A 19477-nucleotide genomic window follows, 5' to 3' on the forward strand; every position below is an offset into this window, starting at 1 on the left:
GCATTTAAATAGACAGTTTTACAGCAGACATGCAAGAGATCCAATTAGAGCTGTATACAAGAGACATTATAAGGTATTCATTAACAAAATAACTGAAATCTAAAAGAGTTGGGTTATACTAATATAGCTGCAATAAACTAACAATTTTCTCTGTTTGGAAACATAGGCATGTGAAATGAATGAATCACAAGTTCAGTATAACTGTGAATGACAGTGATCAAGAGCCGACCATGTAAAATGCCACCTGCATTTTTAGGACCTGAGACCCAATGAGATTTCCAAAGTGTTAATGATGTTAAAAACAGAAAAGACAAAGACATATACCTAAAGCATGCAAAATAATGAACTGGTTTACCATAAGTGCAATTACAGCAAAGTCGTAGGATCAACAGAATTTCCATCTCCCCAGCATCCAGCCATGTCTCATCCCACTCCCCATCACCAGCCGGCAGAAGCCAATCTGCTGGCTTCAGCACAATAGCTACCTAACATGAAGGCTTACACATGCACTCACAGACACGCACAGCCATGCAATAGGGGGGTGGGAGGGATGAGGAGGGGGGTGGAGCGACTTTGGGAGGAGTATACAAGGTGGACATCAATGGCATTTTAAAGAGGGGTTTAGTAAGAATGGTGTGTGTTTTTTATTTTCAAGAGACAGTAACAAAAGCTTTCCCTGCGCTGTGCTAAAATCAATAACAGCATTATACAACAAAAGGCTAAGTAAGGAAAAAGATAAAGCAATAGCTCTAAATACACAATGGCTTTCTGCAAACACACAAAGATATATGGACTGAAAAAACAGTGTGTGACTGAGCATGTGTGTGTTTGCATTATTCTGTATATGTTTGTATTTATAATACATGTGTGTGTCTCTGTGCATTAGTCTTTATATGTTTGTATGTATAAGTTATACATGTGTGAGTGTGTGCGACTGAGCATGTGTGTGTTTGCATGATTATTCTGTATATGTTTGTATGTATAATACATGTGTGTGTCTCTGTGCATTAGTCTTTATATGTTTGTATGTATAAGTTATACATGTGTGAGTGTGTGTGACTGAGCATGTGTGTGTTTGCATGATTATTCTGTATATGTTTGTATGTATAATACATGTGTGTGTGTGCATTAGTCTTTATATGTTTGTATGTATAATACATGTGTGTGTGGGCGCGCATTGGTCTTTATATGTTTGTATGTATAAGTAATACGTGTGTGTGCATTATCCTGTATATGTTTGTATGTATAAGTAATACGTGTGTGTGCATTAGTCTTTATATGTTTGTATGTATAAGTAATACATGTGTGTGTGTGTGCATTAGTCTTTATATGTTTGTATGTATAATACATGTGTGTGCGTGCATTAGTCTTTATATGTTTGTATGTATAAGTAATACGTGTGTGTGCATTAGTCTTTATATGTTTGTATGTATAAGTAATACATGTGTGTGTGTGTGTGCATTAGTCTTTATATGTTTGTATGTATAATACATGTGTGTGCGTGCATTAGTCTTTATATGTTTGTATGTATAAGTAATACGTGTGTGTGCATTAGTCTTTATATGTTTGTGTGTATAAGTAATACATGTGTGTGTGTACATTAGTCTTTATATGTTTGTATGTATAAGTAATACATGTGTGTGTGTGTGTGCATTAGTCTTTATATGTTTGTATGTATAATACATGTGTGTGCGTGCATTAGTCTTTATATGTTTGTATGTATAAGTAATACGTGTGTGTGCGCATTAGTCTTTATATGTTTGTATGTATAAGTAATACATGTGTGTGCATTAGTCTTTATATGTTTGTATGTATAAGTAATACGTGTGTGTGCATTAGTCTTTATATGTTTGTATGTATAAGTAATACATGTGTGTGCATTAGTCTTTATATGTTTGTATGTATAAGTAATACGTGTGTGTGCATTAGTCTTTATATGTTTGTATGTATAAGTAATACATGTGTGTGTGTGTGTGCATTAATCTTTATATGTTTGTATGTATAAGTAATACATGTGTGTGTGTGCATTAGTCTTTATATGTTTGTATGTAAAATACATGTGTGTGTGCGTGCATTAGTCTTTATATGTTTGTATGTATAAGTAATACGTGTGTGTGCATTAGTCTTTATATGTTTGTATGTATAAGTAATACATATGTGTGTGTGTGCATTAATCTTTATATGTTTGTATGTATAAGTAATACATGTGTATGTGTGCATTAGTCTTTATATGTTTGTATGTATAGGTAATACATGTGTGTGTGTGTGCATTAGTCTTTATATGTTTGTGTGTATAAATAATACATGTGTGTGTGTGTGTGCATTAGTCTTTACATGTTTGTATGCATAAGTAATACGTGTGTGTGCATTAATCTTTATATGTTTGTATGTATAAGTAATACATGTGTGTGTGTGCATTAGTCTTTATATGTTTGTGTGTATAAATAATACATGTGTGTGTGTGTGTGTGCATTAGTCTTTATATGTTTGTATGTATAAGTAATACATGTGTGTGTGCATTAGTCTTTATATGTTTGTGTGTATAAATAATACATGTGTGTGTGTGTGTGCATTAGTCTTTATATGTTTGTATGTATAAGTAATACATGTGTGTGTACATGCATTAGTCTTTATATGTTTGGATGTATAAGTAATAGGTGTGTGTGTGCATTAGTCTTTATATGTTTGTATGTATAGGCAATACATGTGTGTGCGCATTAGTCTTTATATGTTTGTGTGTATAAGTAATACATGTGTGTGTGTGCATTAGTCTTTATATGTTTGTATGTATAAGTAATACGTGTGTGTGCATTAGTCTTTATATGTTTGTGTGTATAAGTAATACATGTGTGTGTGTGTGCATTAGTCTTTATATGTCTGTGTGTATAGGTAATACATGTGTGTGTGTACATTAGTCTTTATATGTTTGTGTGTATAGGTAATACATGTGTGTGTGTGCGCATTAGTCTTTATATGTTTGTGTGTATAGGTAATACATGTGTGTGTGCGCGCATTAGTCTTTATATGTCTGTATGTATATAAGTAATACGTGTGTGTGTGCGCGCATTAGTCTTTATATGTTTGTATGTATAAGTAATACATGTGCGTGTGCGCATTAGTCTTTATATGTTTGTATGTATAAGTAATACATGTGTGTGTGCGCATTAGTCTTTATATGTTTGTGTGTATATGTAATACATGTGTGTGTGTGCATTAGTCTTTATATGTTTGTATGTATAAGTAATACGTGTGTGTGCATTAGTCTTTATATGTTTGTGTGTATAAGTAATACATGTGTGTGTGTGGTGTGCATTAGTCTTTATATGTCTGTATGTATAGGTAATACATGTGTGTGTGTACATTAGTCTTTATATGTTTGTGTGTATAGGTAATACATGTGTGTGTGTGCGCATTAGTCTTTATATGTCTGTATGTATATAAGTAATACGTGTGTGTGTGTGCGCGCATTAGTCTTTATATGTTTGTGTGTATAAGTAATACATGTGTGTGTGTACATTAGTCTTTATATGTTTGTATGTATAAGTAATACATGGGTGTGTGTGTGTACATTAGTCTTTATATGTTTGTGTGTATAAGTAATACATGTGTGTAGTGTGTGTACATTAGTCTTTATATGTCTGTGTATATAAGTAATACATGTGTGTGTACATTAGTCTTTATATGTTTGTGTGTATAAGTAATATGTGTTTTTGTTATTTTTTTTATGTTAGTATGTAGTTTTTTGTGTCTTCATTTTTTTTTTAATATATATATTAGTGTATTTATGTAAGAGCTATGTGTGGTATGAATCATTACTGGCATGTTTTGTGTCTATATAGTGTGTGTATTTTGTGTAGGAGTATTGTGTGCATGTATATGTGTGCGTGTGTAATTTGTCTAGGAGTATTGTGTGCATCTATGTGTGGATATATAGTGTGTGTTTTGTCTAGGAGTATTGTATGCATGTATGTGTGTCTATATAGTGTGTTTTGTCTAGGAGTATTGTGTGCATGTATGTGTGTCTATATAGTGTCTGTTTTGTCTAGGAGTATTGTGTGCATGTATGTGTGTCTATATAGTGTGTTTTGTCTAGGAGTATTGTGTGCATGTATGTGTGTCTATATAGTGTCTGTTTTGTCTAGGAGTATTGTGTGCATGTATGTGTGTCTATATAGTGTGTTTTGTCTAGGAGTATTGTGTGCATGTATGTGTGTCTATATAGTGTCTGTTTTGTCTAGGAGTATTGTGTGCATGTATGTGTGTCTATATAGTGTGTTTTGTCTAGGAGTATTGTGTGCATGTATGTGTGTCTATATAGTGTCTGTTTTGTCTAGGAGTATTGTGTGCATGTATGTGTGTGTGTGTAATTTGTTTAGGAGTATTGTGTGCATGTATGTGTGTGTGTGTAATTTGTCTAGGAGTATTGTGTGCATGTATATGTGTGCGTGTGTATTTTGTCTAGGAGTATTGTGTGCATGTATATGTGTGTGTGTGTATTTTGTCTAGGAGTATTGTGTGCATGTATATGTGTGTGTGTGCATTTTGTCTAGGAGTATTGTGTGCATGTATATGTGTGTGTGTGTGTATTTTGTCTAGGAGTATTGTGTGCATGTATATGTGTGTGTGTGTATTTTGTCTAGGAGTATTGTGTGCATGTATGTGTGTCAATATAAGTGTGTATTTTGTCTAGGAGTATTGTGTGCATGTATGTGTGTCAATATAAGAGTGTATTTTGTCTAGGAGTATTGTGTGCATGTATGTGTGTCAATATAAGTGTGTATTTTGTCTAGGAGTAGTGTGTGCATGTATATGTGTCAATATAAGTGTGTATTTTGTCTAGGAGTATTGTGTGCATGTATGTGTGTCAATATAAGTGTGTATTTTGTCTAGGAGTAGTGTGTGCATGTATGTGTGTCTGTGTGTGTATATATCAATTTCAAATAGTTTGTAACTAGTTAAATAAAATGCAGCAATTGAGTTATATATGAGGTATTTGTCTGACAAGTGATGATGATGATAATAATGATTTGTATGTTTACATATACATTTCTCTATTTACAAGAACATACAGTTTCACTCTATCTGGTCATAAATACTTTGCAATAAAACTGGCAGTAAAATAGCAAAACGTCCAACATAATGATGGAGTGTAGTTGCTATTACTAATCAGCGCCTTATTATCTGCTGCAACAGGGATGCCCTTGTGAGCTACTGAAGAAATGACCTTGAAACATTCTGTATGCAACAACAAATAAAGCTCAGTTAAAAAAAACAACAAAAAAAAGCACAAAAGATGTTCAAACATTTATACATTCTTGTGGACAAAGAAAGGAGAGTGGTTTATATAAAGATGGCTGACTGAGTCATGCAGCGTACAGACAGGTTATAATGCTCTGGAAGAAGATGATCAGTACCTTCCATAGAAACAGAGGTTGGCAGCTCCTTCGAGTCCTTGGGGCCTTTCACCTTCAGATCCTGCAAGAGACAACTCTATTAGGAAAAGAAAAAAGGATTGCACACAAAAGAAACGCTCTGAGCTATGAAGCGAGGAAGCTCTGTATGTCTACGCTACATATGGTGTTTACTGAAACCTAACAAACATCTCTAAACTCAAAAAGTAAGGCCTGGTAATCAAACAATCAGCAGTTTCAAGGGAGAAACACTTTCATTAAAATTCAGATATGGAAAGAAAATATGAAGTGATATATAATGGATAAACTTCTGCTGTCTTGGGTATAAGATACTTCAAAAGAAGCCCAGCGGCTATGGCTGCCTAGTGCGGACACCTTACTTACAGCAAATAGCCCTAAGGAATAGGGAATGGAGGGGGCAGGAGCTGGAAAGGAGATGAGCTCTTGAAACTTGACCCAGGGAAGCAGAAATCATGGAACGGTACAGACAACTCACAGCGCCTGACTCAGACATCTGAGCCATACCTTTAGTACAGTAACCTTCAGTTCTCCTAATCACAGATACCCGAGAACCACTAATAAGTTCCCTGTTGGTTGTCAATTCAGCATCTATTGAAATGATTGTATTTCTAGGGAAATTGAGTTAACTCTTTCCTTACTACTAGCAAAAAGCAGGCAAGATGTGCTTCAAATATGCATTTACACTTCTTGTTTATTTCTACTTAGAATTCATGGAATTGCTAGCTTCTGGTACATTAAACAGACATGAAAATACATTTTCATCATTTAGATAAAATGTACAAAAAAAACAAAAATTTCCTGCTTACGTCTATTTTTTTCTTCTGGTATTCCTTGTTGAAACCGCTCCTTTCCATGAAAGCATATTGAGGTAGACTCAGGAGAGTGCATGTGTCTTGAGCACTAAATGTATAACATTGTTACAAAACATTGCTGCAGACACTGCTGCTATATAGCAGCAATGTTTGCTAAGACAAATACATACTTCTGGCACTTCTTCAGTATGCTCTCATGGACACATGGTAAAAATGCAACCAATGAGATGAAGAAAAAGAGATACAGAAGTAAACTGGAATTTATTAATAAATTGTACACTCTACAGTGAGTGCAGAATTATTAGGCAAATGAGTATTTTGACCACATCATCCTCTTTATGCATGTTGTCTTACTCCAAGCTGTATAGGCTCGAAAGCCTACTACCAATTAAGCATATTAGGTGATGTGCATCTCTGTAATGAGAAGGGGTGTGGTCTAATGACATCAACACCCTATATCAGGTGTGCATAATTATTAGGCAACTTCCTTTCCTTTGGCAAAATGGGTCAAAAGAAGGACTTGACAGGCTCAGAAAAGTCAAAAATAGTGAGATATCTTGCAGAGGGATGCAGCACTCTTAAAATTGCAAAGCTTCTGAAGCGTGATCATCGAACAATCAAGCGTTTCATTCAAAATAGTCAACAGGGTCGCAAGAAGCGTGTGGAAAAACCAAGGCGCAAAATAACTGCCCATGAACTGAGAAAAGTCAAGCGTGCAGCTGCCAAGATGCCACTTGCCACCAGTTTGGCCATATTTCAGAGCTGCAACATCACTGGAGTGCCCAAAAGCACAAGGTGTGCAATACTCAGAGACATGGCCAAGGTAAGAAAGGCTGAAAGACGACCACCACTGAACAAGACACACAAGCTGAAACGTCAAGACTGGGCCAAGAAATATCTCAAGACTGATTTTTCTAAGGTTTTATGGACTGATGAAATGAGAGTGAGTCTTGATGGGCCAGATGGATGGGCCCGTGGCTGGATTGGTAAAGGGCAGAGAGCTCCAGTCCGACTCAGACGCCAGCAAAGTGGAGGTGGAGTACTGGTTTGGGCTGGTATCATCAAAGATGAGCTTGTGGGGCCTTTTCGGGTTGAGGATGGAGTCAAGCTCAACTCCCAGTCCTGCTGCCAGTTTCTGGAAGACACCTTCTTCAAGCAGTGGTACAGGAAGAAGTCTGCATCCTTCAAGAATTTTCATGCAGGACAATGCTCCATCACACGCGTCCAAGTACTCTACAGCGTGGCTGGCAAGAAAGGGTATAAAAGAAGAAAATCTAATGACATGGCCTCCTTGTTCACCTGATCTGAACCCCATTGAGAACCTGTGGTCCATCATCAAATGTGAGATTTACAAGGAGGGAAAACAGTACACCTCTCTGAACAGTGTCTGGGAGGCTGTGGTTGCTGCTGCACGCAATGTTGATGGTGAACAGATCAAAACACTGACAGAATCCATGGATGGCAGGCTTTTGAGTGTCCTTGCAAAGAAAGGTGGCTATATTGGTCACTGATTTGTTTTTGTTTTGTTTTTGAATGTCAGAAATGTATATTTGTGAATGTTGAGATGTTATATTGGTTTCACTGGTAAAAATAAATGATTGAAATGGGTATATATTTGTTTTTTGTTAAGTTGCCTAATAATTATGCACAGTAATAGTCACCTGCACACACAGATATCCCCCTAAAATAGCTATAACTAAAAACAAACTAAAAACTACTTCCAAAACTATTCAGCTTTGATATTAATTAGTTTTTTGGGTTCATTGAGAACATGGTTGTTGTTCAATAATAAAATTAATCCTCAAAAATACAACTTGCCTAATAATTCTGCACTCCCTGTATGTGAATCACAGAAGTTTCATTTTGACCTCCATATCCCTTTAACATTTTAATATTTATCTTTACAATGTTAAAGGAGCATTACAGACCAAACACGAAAGGCTCTTATTTGTTACAGGGTGTCATTTCATCAATATAGATCTTGCAATGCTATGTGCAAAGGGGTTAATAAACACATTGTTAAAGTAAAGCTTGTAAGCCTCAGAGAACTGCTGGTCCCAAATGAATAAAGCTACTGAGTCACACAGCTGGTTCATGCGGCTGATAATTGGCTCAGCTGGCTTGGCTATATCCACTCAGGACTAGCAGTGCTCTGCGACTCTACTTTAACTAGGTGTTTAATATAGACAGAGATTTAAAAAAAAAAAATGCTGGCTAAAATTAAAACATGTTTCTCAAATCTATCCAAATGTGAAAACCAAACTTTCTTTTCATGCAGCAAATTGATTGTCACAACACATGATATCTTCTAGAATTTGTTCCTGTCTTCTGAGCAACTCTTTATTCTATTCCTTACATTACTAAATTTTGGCTGAAATGACACATTCTATTGCAAGAAAGGATGGTGCAAAACTGATACAGTGTACAATGAGGGAAATCTTTTTAAAAGCAAAAAGTTCATACATTGTGCATTACAGTTAAAATAAACCACTGTAAAGGAATAAAACATTTTACAGCTGTTTAACTAGATCGGTGTTTTGACACTTTTAAGTGTCCAAAAATGTGCTTGTGTACTGTACCACCTTACCTCAGAGATTTTATAAAACTGGACATTACACTGGCTGCATTTCTCTGCTGTTTCCAGAGCACACTTATAGTTATCCACAAAAGCCTTGTATACCCCGAGCTGGCTTGCCTGCAAGAACATGTAAAAGGGTACATATTGTTATTTCCAGGATGCACAATTTTCCTTCGTTACTTTGACAAATGAAACTAATAGTTACAAAAAATAAGTCATCCATTCAGCCTCTGATCTAGAATCTGCCTGGGTTCCCATGGCAACTGATTCAGGCAATGGTTAAACGAGGTTTTGGAGCTACAAAGGCCTATAAATGGTTTGATCTCCTATGAATTTTAAATCCTAGAGAGGTGAGTTCAAATTTACTTCACAGTTTCTGCCCTGGTTCCATAATCAGGGGTCAACATCAACAGTATTATAGCAGTGCATGAGTTATTTATTTTTTCAGAGGGCATAACTAGAAGAAAAAACACAGGCAAGAGTATATTTTCCTTTAAATGGCAAAAAAAAGGTAATTGGAATTACTGGCAAATTAAATTGTACCTGTTGTATCGATACAAGACCAGAGGTCTTAAAACCAAGAAACCAGTATATTCTTATTATTTTTTTTTACCCAAATAATATAAATTATGGTTACCTGATAATTTCATTTACATTGTGGGGAGGAGAGTCCACGGCTTTATTCATTACTTGTGGGAAACAAGAACCTGGCCACCAGAAGGAGGCAAAGACACCCCAGCCAAAGGCTTAAATACCTCCCCCACTTCCCTCATCACCCAGTCATTCTGCCGAGGGAACAAGGAACAGTAGGAGAAATATCAGGGTATAAATGGTGCCAGAAGAACAAACTAAATTTAGGTCCGCCCACCGGAGCAACGGGCGGGAGCCATGGACTCTCCTCCCCATGACAGAAATTAAATTATCAGGTAAGCATAATTTATATTTTCCATCTAAAGGGGAGGAAAGTCCACGGCTTCATTCATTACTCTTGGGAACAAATACCCAAGCTCTAGAGGACACTGAATGAAAACAGGAGGGCAAAAGGCAGACCCCTAATCTGAGGGCACCACAGCCTGTAAAACCTTTCTCCAAAAAACTGCTTCCGCCGAAGCAAAAACGTCAAATTTGTAAAATGTTGTAAAGGCTCCATAGAAGCCTCATTCTTGAAGGCCCACGAAGAAGCCACAGCTCTAGTAGAATGAGCCGTGATCCTCTGAGGAGGCTTATGTCCCACTGTCTCGTAGGCCAAGGAATCATGCTCCTCAACCAAAAGGACAAAGAAGTTGCAGAGGCTTTCTGCCCCTTGCGCTTTTCCTGAATACACCACAAAAAGCGATGTAGTCGGTCTGAAATCCTTCGTAGCCTGAAGATAGAACATCAAAGCTCGAACCACATCCAAATTATGAAGTAACCTCTCCTTAGGAGAAGAGGGTTTAGGACACAAAGAAGGAACAACGATTTCCTCTGCAAACACCTTCAGAACCAAGTTCAAGCTCCAAGGAGGAGCGGACTGTATAAAAACAGGCCTGATTCTAGACAAAGAATGAACAAAAGACTGAGTATCAGGAAGCTCAGCTATCTACTTGTGTAACAGAACAGAAAATGCCGAAATCTGTCCCTTCAAGGAACTGGCGGCAAGCCCCTTCTCCAGTCCATCCTGGAGATAGGACAGAATCCTGGATACCTTAACCTTTTGCCAAGGATATCCATGCTTCTCACACCAGGACAAGTAAGTCCTCCACAACTTATGATAGTTGAGACGAGTGACCGGCTTCCTATCCTGAACGAGAGTATCAATCACTCTCTCAGAAAACCCTCTCTTGGCCAAGACTAAGCGTTCAATCTCCACGCAGTCAGCCTCAGAGAATCCAGATTTTGATGTTGAAAAGGACCCTGTACCAACAGATCCCTGCGACAGGTTAACCTCCATGGAGGAGACAACGACATCTCCACCAGATCCGCAAACCACGTCCTCCGCAGCCACGACGGAGCAATCAGAACAGCCGAAGCTTGCTCCTGCTTGATGCGGGCCACAACACGAAGTAGATGTGGCAACGGTATAAAAATGTAAACTAGGTTGAACCCCCAAGGTACCGCCAAGGCATCTATCAGCTCTGCCTGGGGATCCCTGGACCGCGACCCGTATCTGGACGCCATGAGATCTATCTCCGCAGTGCAAATCTCAGCAAACACCTCGGGGTGGAGAGACCATTCCCCCGGAGGGAAGGATTGCCTGCTGACAAAATCCACTTCCCAGTTGTCCACACCCGGAATGTGGATTACTGAGAGCAAGCAGCCGTGGGACTCTGCCCATTCCAATATCCAAGAAATCTTCCTCATCGCTAGGGAGCTTCTCGCCCCCCCCTGATGGTTGATGGAAGCCACCGTGGTAACGTTGTCTGTCTGGAATCTGATGAAGCTGAACGACCCCAGAAGAGGCCACGCCTTCAGAGCATTGTAGATCGCTCAAAGTTCCAGAATATTGATCGGGAGGAGAGACTACTCTCGAGACCATTTTCCCTGTGCCATCCTGGCACCCCAAACAGCTCCCCATCCTGCCAGACTCGCGTCCGTGGTCACAATCTCCCAGGACGGTCTCAGAAAGGATGTCCTTTGGGACAGTTGTTCCGGACGGATCCACCAAGAGAGAGAGTCCCTCGTCTGATCGTCCAGAGAAATCTGTTGGGATAGGCCTGTATGATCGCCATTCCACTGTCTCAACATGCACAACTGAAGAGGTATGAGATGAAACCTGGTGAATGGAATGACATCGATGCTGGATACCATGAGCCCGATCACCTCCATACTCTGCACCACAGAGGGACTGGAGTAGGACTGAAGGGCAAGACCGGCGGACGCAATCTTCCTGCATTGCTGATCTGTGAGAAATATCCTCATGGATATAGAATCTATTATTGTTCCCAGGAACTCCACCCTGTTGCTGGGAATCAGGGAGCTCTTTCCTAAGTTTATCTTCCAACTGTGAGATTGGAGCAAAAGAAGAAGGGCCCTCGAGTGATCCTCTGCGAGACTGAACGACGGCGCCTGAACTGGGATATCGTCCAGATAGGGCGCCACAGCAATGCTTCTGGATCTGGCTACTGCAAGCAGCGCCTCCAGAACCTTTGTGAAGACTCTTGTGACCGTCGCCAGACCAAAGGGAAGGGCCACAAACTGGAAATGTTGGTCCAAAAACGTAAATCTCAGGAACCTGAAGTGATCCCTGTGGATTGGCAAATAAATGGCTAGATTACGAGTTTTTCATTTTGAGCTGTGCGGTGCTAACGAGCAGTTTTGTCTCACCGCTCACTTACATGCAGGGCTGGTATTACGAGTTTTTACAAACCCGTCGTTAAAAGACAAGAAGTGAGCGTTGAGCAAAATTTTGCTCATTACCGCACTCCAATACCAGCGCTGCTTAAGTCAGCGGTGAGCTGGTCGTACGTGCTCGTGCCCGATTTCTCCATGGGAATCAATGGGGAGAGGCGGCTGAGAAAAAAGCAGCGTAAAACTCACTAACGCAGCCCCATTGATTCCTATGGGGAAATAAAATTTATGTTTACACCTAACACCCTAACATGAACCCTGAGTCTAAAAACCCCTAATCTTACACTTATTAACCCTGCCGCCCCCGACATCGCCGCCACCTGCATTATATTTATTAACCCCTAATCTGCCGCTTTGGACATCGCCGCCACCTACATCATACTTATGAACCCCTAATCTGCTGCCCCCAACATCGCCGCCACCTACATTATATTTATTAACCCCTAATCTGCCGCCCCCAATGTCGCCGCCACCTACCTACACTTATTGACCCCTAATCTGCCGTCCCAACGTCGCCGCCACTATAATAAACATATTAACCCCTAAACCGCTGCACTCCTGCCTCGCAAACATTAGTTAAATATTATTAACCCCTAATCTGCTAACATCGACGTCACCTACCTACATTTATTAACCCCTAATCTGCCGCCCCCAACGTCGCTGCCACTATATTAAAGTTATTAACCCCTAAATCTAAGTCTAACCCTAACAACCCCTAACTTAAATATAATTTAAATAAATCTAACTAAATATTTCTATCATTACCTAAATTATTCCTATTTAAAACTAAATACTTACCTATAAAATAAACCCTAAGCTAGCTACAATATAACTAATAGTTACATTGTAGCTATTTTAGGATTTATTTTTATTTTACAGGCAAGTTTGTATTTATTTTAACTAGGTAGAATAGTTACTAAATAGTTATTAACTATTTACTAACTACCTAGCTAAAATAAATACAAATTTACCTGTAAAACAAAACCTAACTTAAGTTACACTAACACCTAACACTACACTACAATTAAATAAATTAACTAAATTAAATACAATTAAATAAATTAACTAAATTAAATACAATTAAACAAATTATATTAGCTAAATCACACAAAAAAACAAACACTTACAGAAAATAGTTCCAATCTGCCAATAGAATGCGAGCTCAATCCTATTGGCTAATTGGATCAGCCAATAGGATTAAACGTCAATCCTATTGGCTGATTGCATCAGCCAATAGGATTTTTTCTACCTTAATTCCGATTTGCTGATAGAATTCTATCAGCCAATCGGGATCTAAGGGACGCCATCTTGGATGACGTCATTTAAAGGTACCTTCATTCGTCTTTAGTTGTTGTATGAAGAGGATGCTCCGCGTCGGATGTCTTGAAGATGGACCCACTCCGCGCCGGATGGATGAAGATAGAAGATGCCGTCTGGATGAAGACTTCTGCCCGTCTGGAGAACCATTCCGCCCGGCTTGGATGAAGACTTCTCCTAGCTTCGTTGAGGACTTCGGCCCGGCTTGGATGAAGACTTCTCCTGGTAAGTCGATCATCAGGGGGTTAGTGTATTGGGTGGGTTTTATTTTTAGGTTAGGGTTTGGGCTTGCAAAAGAGCTAACTGCCCTACAGGTAAAAGAGCCGATTACTTTGGGGCAATGCCCCGCAAAAGGCCCTTTAAAGGGCTATTGGTAGTTTAGTTTAGGCTAGGGTTTTTTTATTTGGGGGGGGGGGGTTATTTTGATAGGGCTATTAGATTAGGTGTAATTATTTTAAATATCTTGTAATTTGTTTATTATTTTCTGTAATTTAGTGTTTGTTTTTTTGTACTTTAGCTAATTTAATTTAATTGATTTAATTGTTGTTAATTTAGTTAATTTATTTAATTATAGTGTAGTGTTAGGTGTTAGTGTAACTTAGGTTAGGTTTTATTTTCCAGGTACTTTTGTATTTATTTTAGCTAGGTAGTTATTAAATAGTTTATAACTATTTAATAACTATTCTACCTAGTTAAAATAAATACAAACTTGCCTGTAAAATAAAAAACAGAATTTATGTTTACCTGATAAATTTCTTTCTCCAACGGTGTGTCCGGTCCACGGCGTCATCCTTACTTGTGGGATATTCTCTTCCCCAACAGGAAATGGCAAAGAGCCCAGCAAAGCTGGTCACATGATCCCTCCTAGGCTCCGCCTACCCCAGTCATTCGACCGACGTTAAGGAGGAATATTTGCATAGGAGAAACCATATGGTACCGTGGTGACTGTAGTTAAAGAAAATAAAATATCAGACCTGATTAAAAAAACCAGGGCGGGCCGTGGACCGGACACACCGTTGGAGAAAGAAATTTATCAGGTAAACATAAATTCTGTTTTCTCCAACATAGGTGTGTCCGGTCCACGGCGTCATCCTTACTTGTGGGAACCAATACCAAAGCTTTAGGACACGGATGAAGGGAGGGAGCAAATCAGGTCACCTAAATGGAAGGCACCACGGCTTGCAAAACCTTTCTCCCAAAAATAGCCTCAGAAGAAGCAAAAGTATCAAACTTGTAAAATTTGGTAAAAGTGTGCAGTGAAGACCAAGTCGCTGCCCTACATATCTGATCAACAGAAGCCTCGTTCTTGAAGGCCCATGTGGAAGCCACAGCCCTAGTGGAATGAGCTGTGATTCTTTCGGGAGGCTGCCGTCCGGCAGTCTCGTAAGCCAATCTGATGATGCTTTTAATCCAAAAAGAGAGAGAGGTAGAAGTTGCTTTTTGACCTCTCCTTTTACCTGAATAAACAACAAACAAGGAAGATGTTTGTCTAAAATCCTTTGTAGCATCTAAATAGAATTTTAGAGCGCGAACAACATCCAAATTGTGCAACAAACGTTCCTTCTTTGAAACTGGTTTTGGACACAGAGAAGGTACGATAATCTCCTGGTTAATGTTTTTGTTAGAAACAACTTTTGGAAGAAAACCAGGTTTAGTACGTAAAACCACCTTATCTGCATGGAACACCAGATAAGGAGGAGAGCACTGCAGAGCAGATAATTCTGAGACTCTTCTAGCAGAAGAAATCGCAACTAAAAACAAAACTTTCCAAGATAATAACTTAATATCAACGGAATGTAAGGGTTCAAACGGAACCCCCTGAAGAACTGAAAGAACTAAATTGAGACTCCAAGGAGGAGTCAAAGGTTTGTAAACAGGCTTGATTCTAACCAGAGCCTGAACAAAGGCTTGAACATCTGGCACAGCTGCCAGCTTTTTGTGAAGTAATACCGACAAGGCAGAAATCTGTCCCTTCAGGGAACTTGCAGATAATCCTTTTTCCAATCCTTCTTGAAGGAAGGATAGAATCCTAGGAATCTTAACCTTGTCCCAAGGGAATCCTTTAGATTCACACCAACAGATATATTTTTTCCAAATTTTGTGGTAAATCTTTCTAGTCACAGGCTTTCTGGCCTGAACAAGAGTATCGATCACAGAATCTGAGAATCCTCGCTTCGATAAAATCAAGCGTTCAATCTCCAAGCAGTCAGCTGGAGTGAAACCAGATTCGGATGTTCGAACGGACCCTGAACAAGAAGGTCTCGTCTCAAAGGTAGCTTCCAAGGTGGAGCCGATGACATATTCACCAGATCTGCATACCAAGTCCTGCGTGGCCACGCAGGAGCTATCAAGATCACCGACGCCCTCTCCTGCTTGATCCTGGCTATCAGCCTGGGGATGAGAGGAAATGGCGGGAACACATAAGCTAGTTTGAAGGTCCAAGGTGCTACTAGTGCATCCACTAGAGCCGCCTTGGGATCCCTGGATCTGGCCCCGTAGCAAGGAACCTTGAAGTTCTGACGAGAGGCCATCAGATCCATGTCTGGAATGCCCCACAGGTGAGTGACTTGGGCAAAGATTTCCGGATGGAGTTCCCACTCCCCCGGATGCAATGTCTGACGACTCAGAAAATCCGCTTCCCAATTTTCCACTCCTGGGATGTGGATAGCAGACAGGTGGCAGGAGTGAGACTCCGCCCAAAGAATAATTTTGGTTACTTCTTCCATCGCTAGGGAACTCCTTGTTCCCCCCTGATGGTTGATGTACGCAACAGTCGTCATGTTGTCTGATTGAAACCGTATGAACCTGGTCCTCGCAAGCTGGGGCCAGGCCTGGAGCGCATTGAATATCGCTCTCAGTTCCAGAATATTTATCGGTAGAAGAGATTCTTCCCGAGACCAAAGACCCTGAGCTTTCAGGGATCCCCAGACCGCGCCCCAGCCTATCAGACTGGCGTCGGTCGTGACAATGACCCACTCTGGTCTGTGGAACATCATCCCTTGAGACAGATTGTCCAGGGACAGCCACCAACGGAGTGAGTCTCTGGTCCTCTGATTTACTTGTATCTTCGGAGACAAGTCTGTATAGTCCCCATTCCACTGACTGATCATGCACAGTTGTAATGGTCTTAGATGAATGCGCGCAAAAGGAACTATGTCCATCGCCGCCACCATCAACCCGATCACTTCCATGCACTGAGCTATGGAAGGAAGAGGAACGGAATGAAGTATCCGACAAGAGTCCAGAAGCTTTGTTTTTCTGGCCTCTGTTAGAAAGATCCTCATTTCTAAGGAGTCTATAATTGTTCCCAAGAAGGGAACCCTTGTTGACGGGGATAGAGAACTCTTTTCCACGTTCACTTTCCAGCCGTGAGATCTGAGAAAGGCCAGGACAATGTCCGTGTGAGCCTTTGCTTGAGGAAGGGACGACGCTTGAATCAGAATGTCGTCCAGGTAAGGTACTACAGCAATGCCCCTTGGTCTTAGCACCGCCAGAAGGGACCCTAGTACCTTTGTGAAAATCCTTGGAGCAGTGGCTAATCCGAAAGGAAGCGCCACGAACTGGTAATGTATGTCCAGGAATGCAAACCTTAGGAACCGATGATGTTCCTTGTGGATAGGAATATGTAGATACGCATCCTTTAAATCCACCGAGGTCATAAATTGACCTTCCTGGATGGAAGGAAGGATAGTTCGAATGGTTTCCATCTTGAACGATGGGACCTTGAGAAATTTGTTTAAGATCTTGAGATCTAGGATTGGTCTGAACGTTCCCTCTTTTTTGGGAACTATGAACAGATTGGAGTAGAACCCCATCCCTTGTTCTCTTAATGGAACAGGATGAATCACTCCCATTTTTAACAGGTCTTCTACACAATGTAAGAACGCCTGTCTTTTTATGTGGTCTGAAGACAACTGCGACTTGTGGAACCTCCCCCTTGGGGGAAGTCCCTTGAATTCCAGAAGATAACCCTGGGAGACTATTTCTAGCGCCCAAGGATCCAGAACATCTCTTGCCCAAGCCTGAGCGAAGAGAGAGAGTCTGCCCCCCACCAGATCCGGTCCCGGATCGGGGGCCAATATTTCATGCTGTTTTGGTAACAGTGGCAGGTTTCTTGGCCTGCTTTCCCTTGTTCCAGCCTTGCATTGGTCTCCAAGCTGGCTTGGCCTGAGAAGTATTACCCTCTTGCTTAGAGGACGTAACACCTTGGGCTGGTCCGTTTTTACGAAAGGGACGAAAATTAGGTCTATTTTTTGCCTTGAAGGGCCGATCCTGAGGAAGGGCGTGGCCCTTACCCCCAGTGATATCAGAGATAATCTCTTTCAAGTCAGGACCAAACAGCGTTTCCCCTTGAAAGGAATGTTTAGTAGCTTGTTCTTGGAAGACGCATCAGCCGACCAAGATTTCAACCAAAGCGCTCTGCGCGCCACAATAGCAAACCCAGAGTTCTTAGCCGCTAACTTAGCCAATTGCAAAGAGGCGTCTAGAGTGAAAGAATTAGCCAATTTGAGAGCATTGATTCTGTCCATAATCTCCTCATAAGGAGGAGAGTCACTATCGAGCACCTTAAGCAGTTCATCAAACCAGAAATATGCGGCTGTAGTGACAGGGACAATGCATGAAATGGGTTGTAGAAGGTAACCCTGCTGAACAAACATCTTTTTAAGCAAACCTTCTAATTTTTTATCCATAGGATCTTTGAAAGCACAACTATCCTCTATGGGAATAGTGGTGCGTTTGTTTAAAGTAGAAACCGCTCCCTCGACCTTGGGGACTGACTGCCATAAGTCCTTTCTGGGGTCGACCATAGGAAACAATTTTTTAAATATGGGGGGAGGGACGAAAGGAATACCGGGCCTTTCCCATTCTTTATTAACAATGTCCGCCACCCGCTTGGGTATAGGAAAAGCTTCTGGGAGCCCCGGCACCTCTAGGAACTTGTCCATTTTACATAGTTTCTCTGGGATGACTAAATTTTCACAATCATCCAGAGTGGATAATACCTCCTTAAGCAAAATGCGGAGATGTTCCAATTTAAATTTAAATGTAATCACATCAGATTCAGCCTGCTGAGAAATGTTCCCTAAATCAGTAATTTCTCCCTCAGACAAAACCTCCCTGGCCCCCTCAGATTGGGTTAGGGGCCCTTCAGAGATATTAATATCAGCGTCGTCATGCTCTTCAGTAACTAAAACAGAGCAGCCACGCTTACGCTGACAAGGGTTCATTTTGGCTAAAATGTTTTTGACAGAATTATCCATTACAGCCGTTAATTGTTGCATAGTAAGGAGAATTGGCGCGCTAGATGTACTAGGGGCCTCCTGAGTGGGCAAGACTCGTGTAGACGAAGGAGGGAATGATGCAGTACCATGCTTACTCCCCTCACTTGAGGAATCATCTTGGGCATCATTGTCATTATCACATAAATCACATTTATTTAAATGAATAGGAATTCTGGCTTCCCCACATTCAGAACACAGTCTATCTGGTAGTTCAGACATGTTAAACAGGCATAAACTTGATCAGAAAGTACAAAAAACGTTTTAAAATAAAACCGTTACTGTCACTTTAAATTTTAAACTGAACACACTTTATTACTGCAATTGCGAAAAAACATGAAGGAATTGTTCAAAATTCACCAAATTTTCACCACAGCGTCTTAAAGCCTTGAAAATATTGCACACCAATTTTGGAAGCTTTAACCCTTAAAATAACGGAACCGGAGCCGTTTTAAGCTTTAAACCCCTTTACAGTCCCTGGTATCTGCTTTGCTGAGACCCAACCAAACCCAAAGGGGAATACGATACCAAATGACGCCTTCAGAAGTCTTTTATAAGTATCAGAGCTCCTCTCACATGCGACTGCATGCCATGCCTCTCAAAAACAAGTGCGCAACACCGGCGCGAAAATGAGACTCTGCCTATGCTTTGGGAAAGCCCCTAAAGAATAAGGTGTCTAAAACAGTGCCTGCCGATATTATTAAATCAAAATACCCAGAATAAATGATTCCT

At 40.4% G+C, this 19477-nt stretch overlaps 1 protein-coding gene across 3 annotated transcripts in view; it reads right to left on the reverse strand.

The window, feature by feature from the left end:
- The window catches only part of ABR (ABR activator of RhoGEF and GTPase), a 1041787-nt gene that overhangs the window by 274037 nt on the left and 748273 nt on the right, over positions 1-19477 (reverse strand). For all 3 annotated transcript variants that reach the window (XM_053706127.1, XM_053706128.1, XM_053706129.1), the window contains 2 exons: positions 8832-8939; positions 5415-5475 (listed from right to left, as the gene is read on the reverse strand). In XM_053706127.1, coding sequence (XP_053562102.1) covers positions 5415-5475; positions 8832-8939 — 169 coding nt within the window. The remainder of the gene's footprint in view (positions 1-5414; positions 5476-8831; positions 8940-19477) is intronic.

The sequence above is a fragment of the Bombina bombina genome, chromosome 3, assembly GCF_027579735.1.
Source record: "Bombina bombina isolate aBomBom1 chromosome 3, aBomBom1.pri, whole genome shotgun sequence".
NCBI classification, from domain to species: Eukaryota; Metazoa; Chordata; class Amphibia; order Anura; family Bombinatoridae; genus Bombina; species Bombina bombina.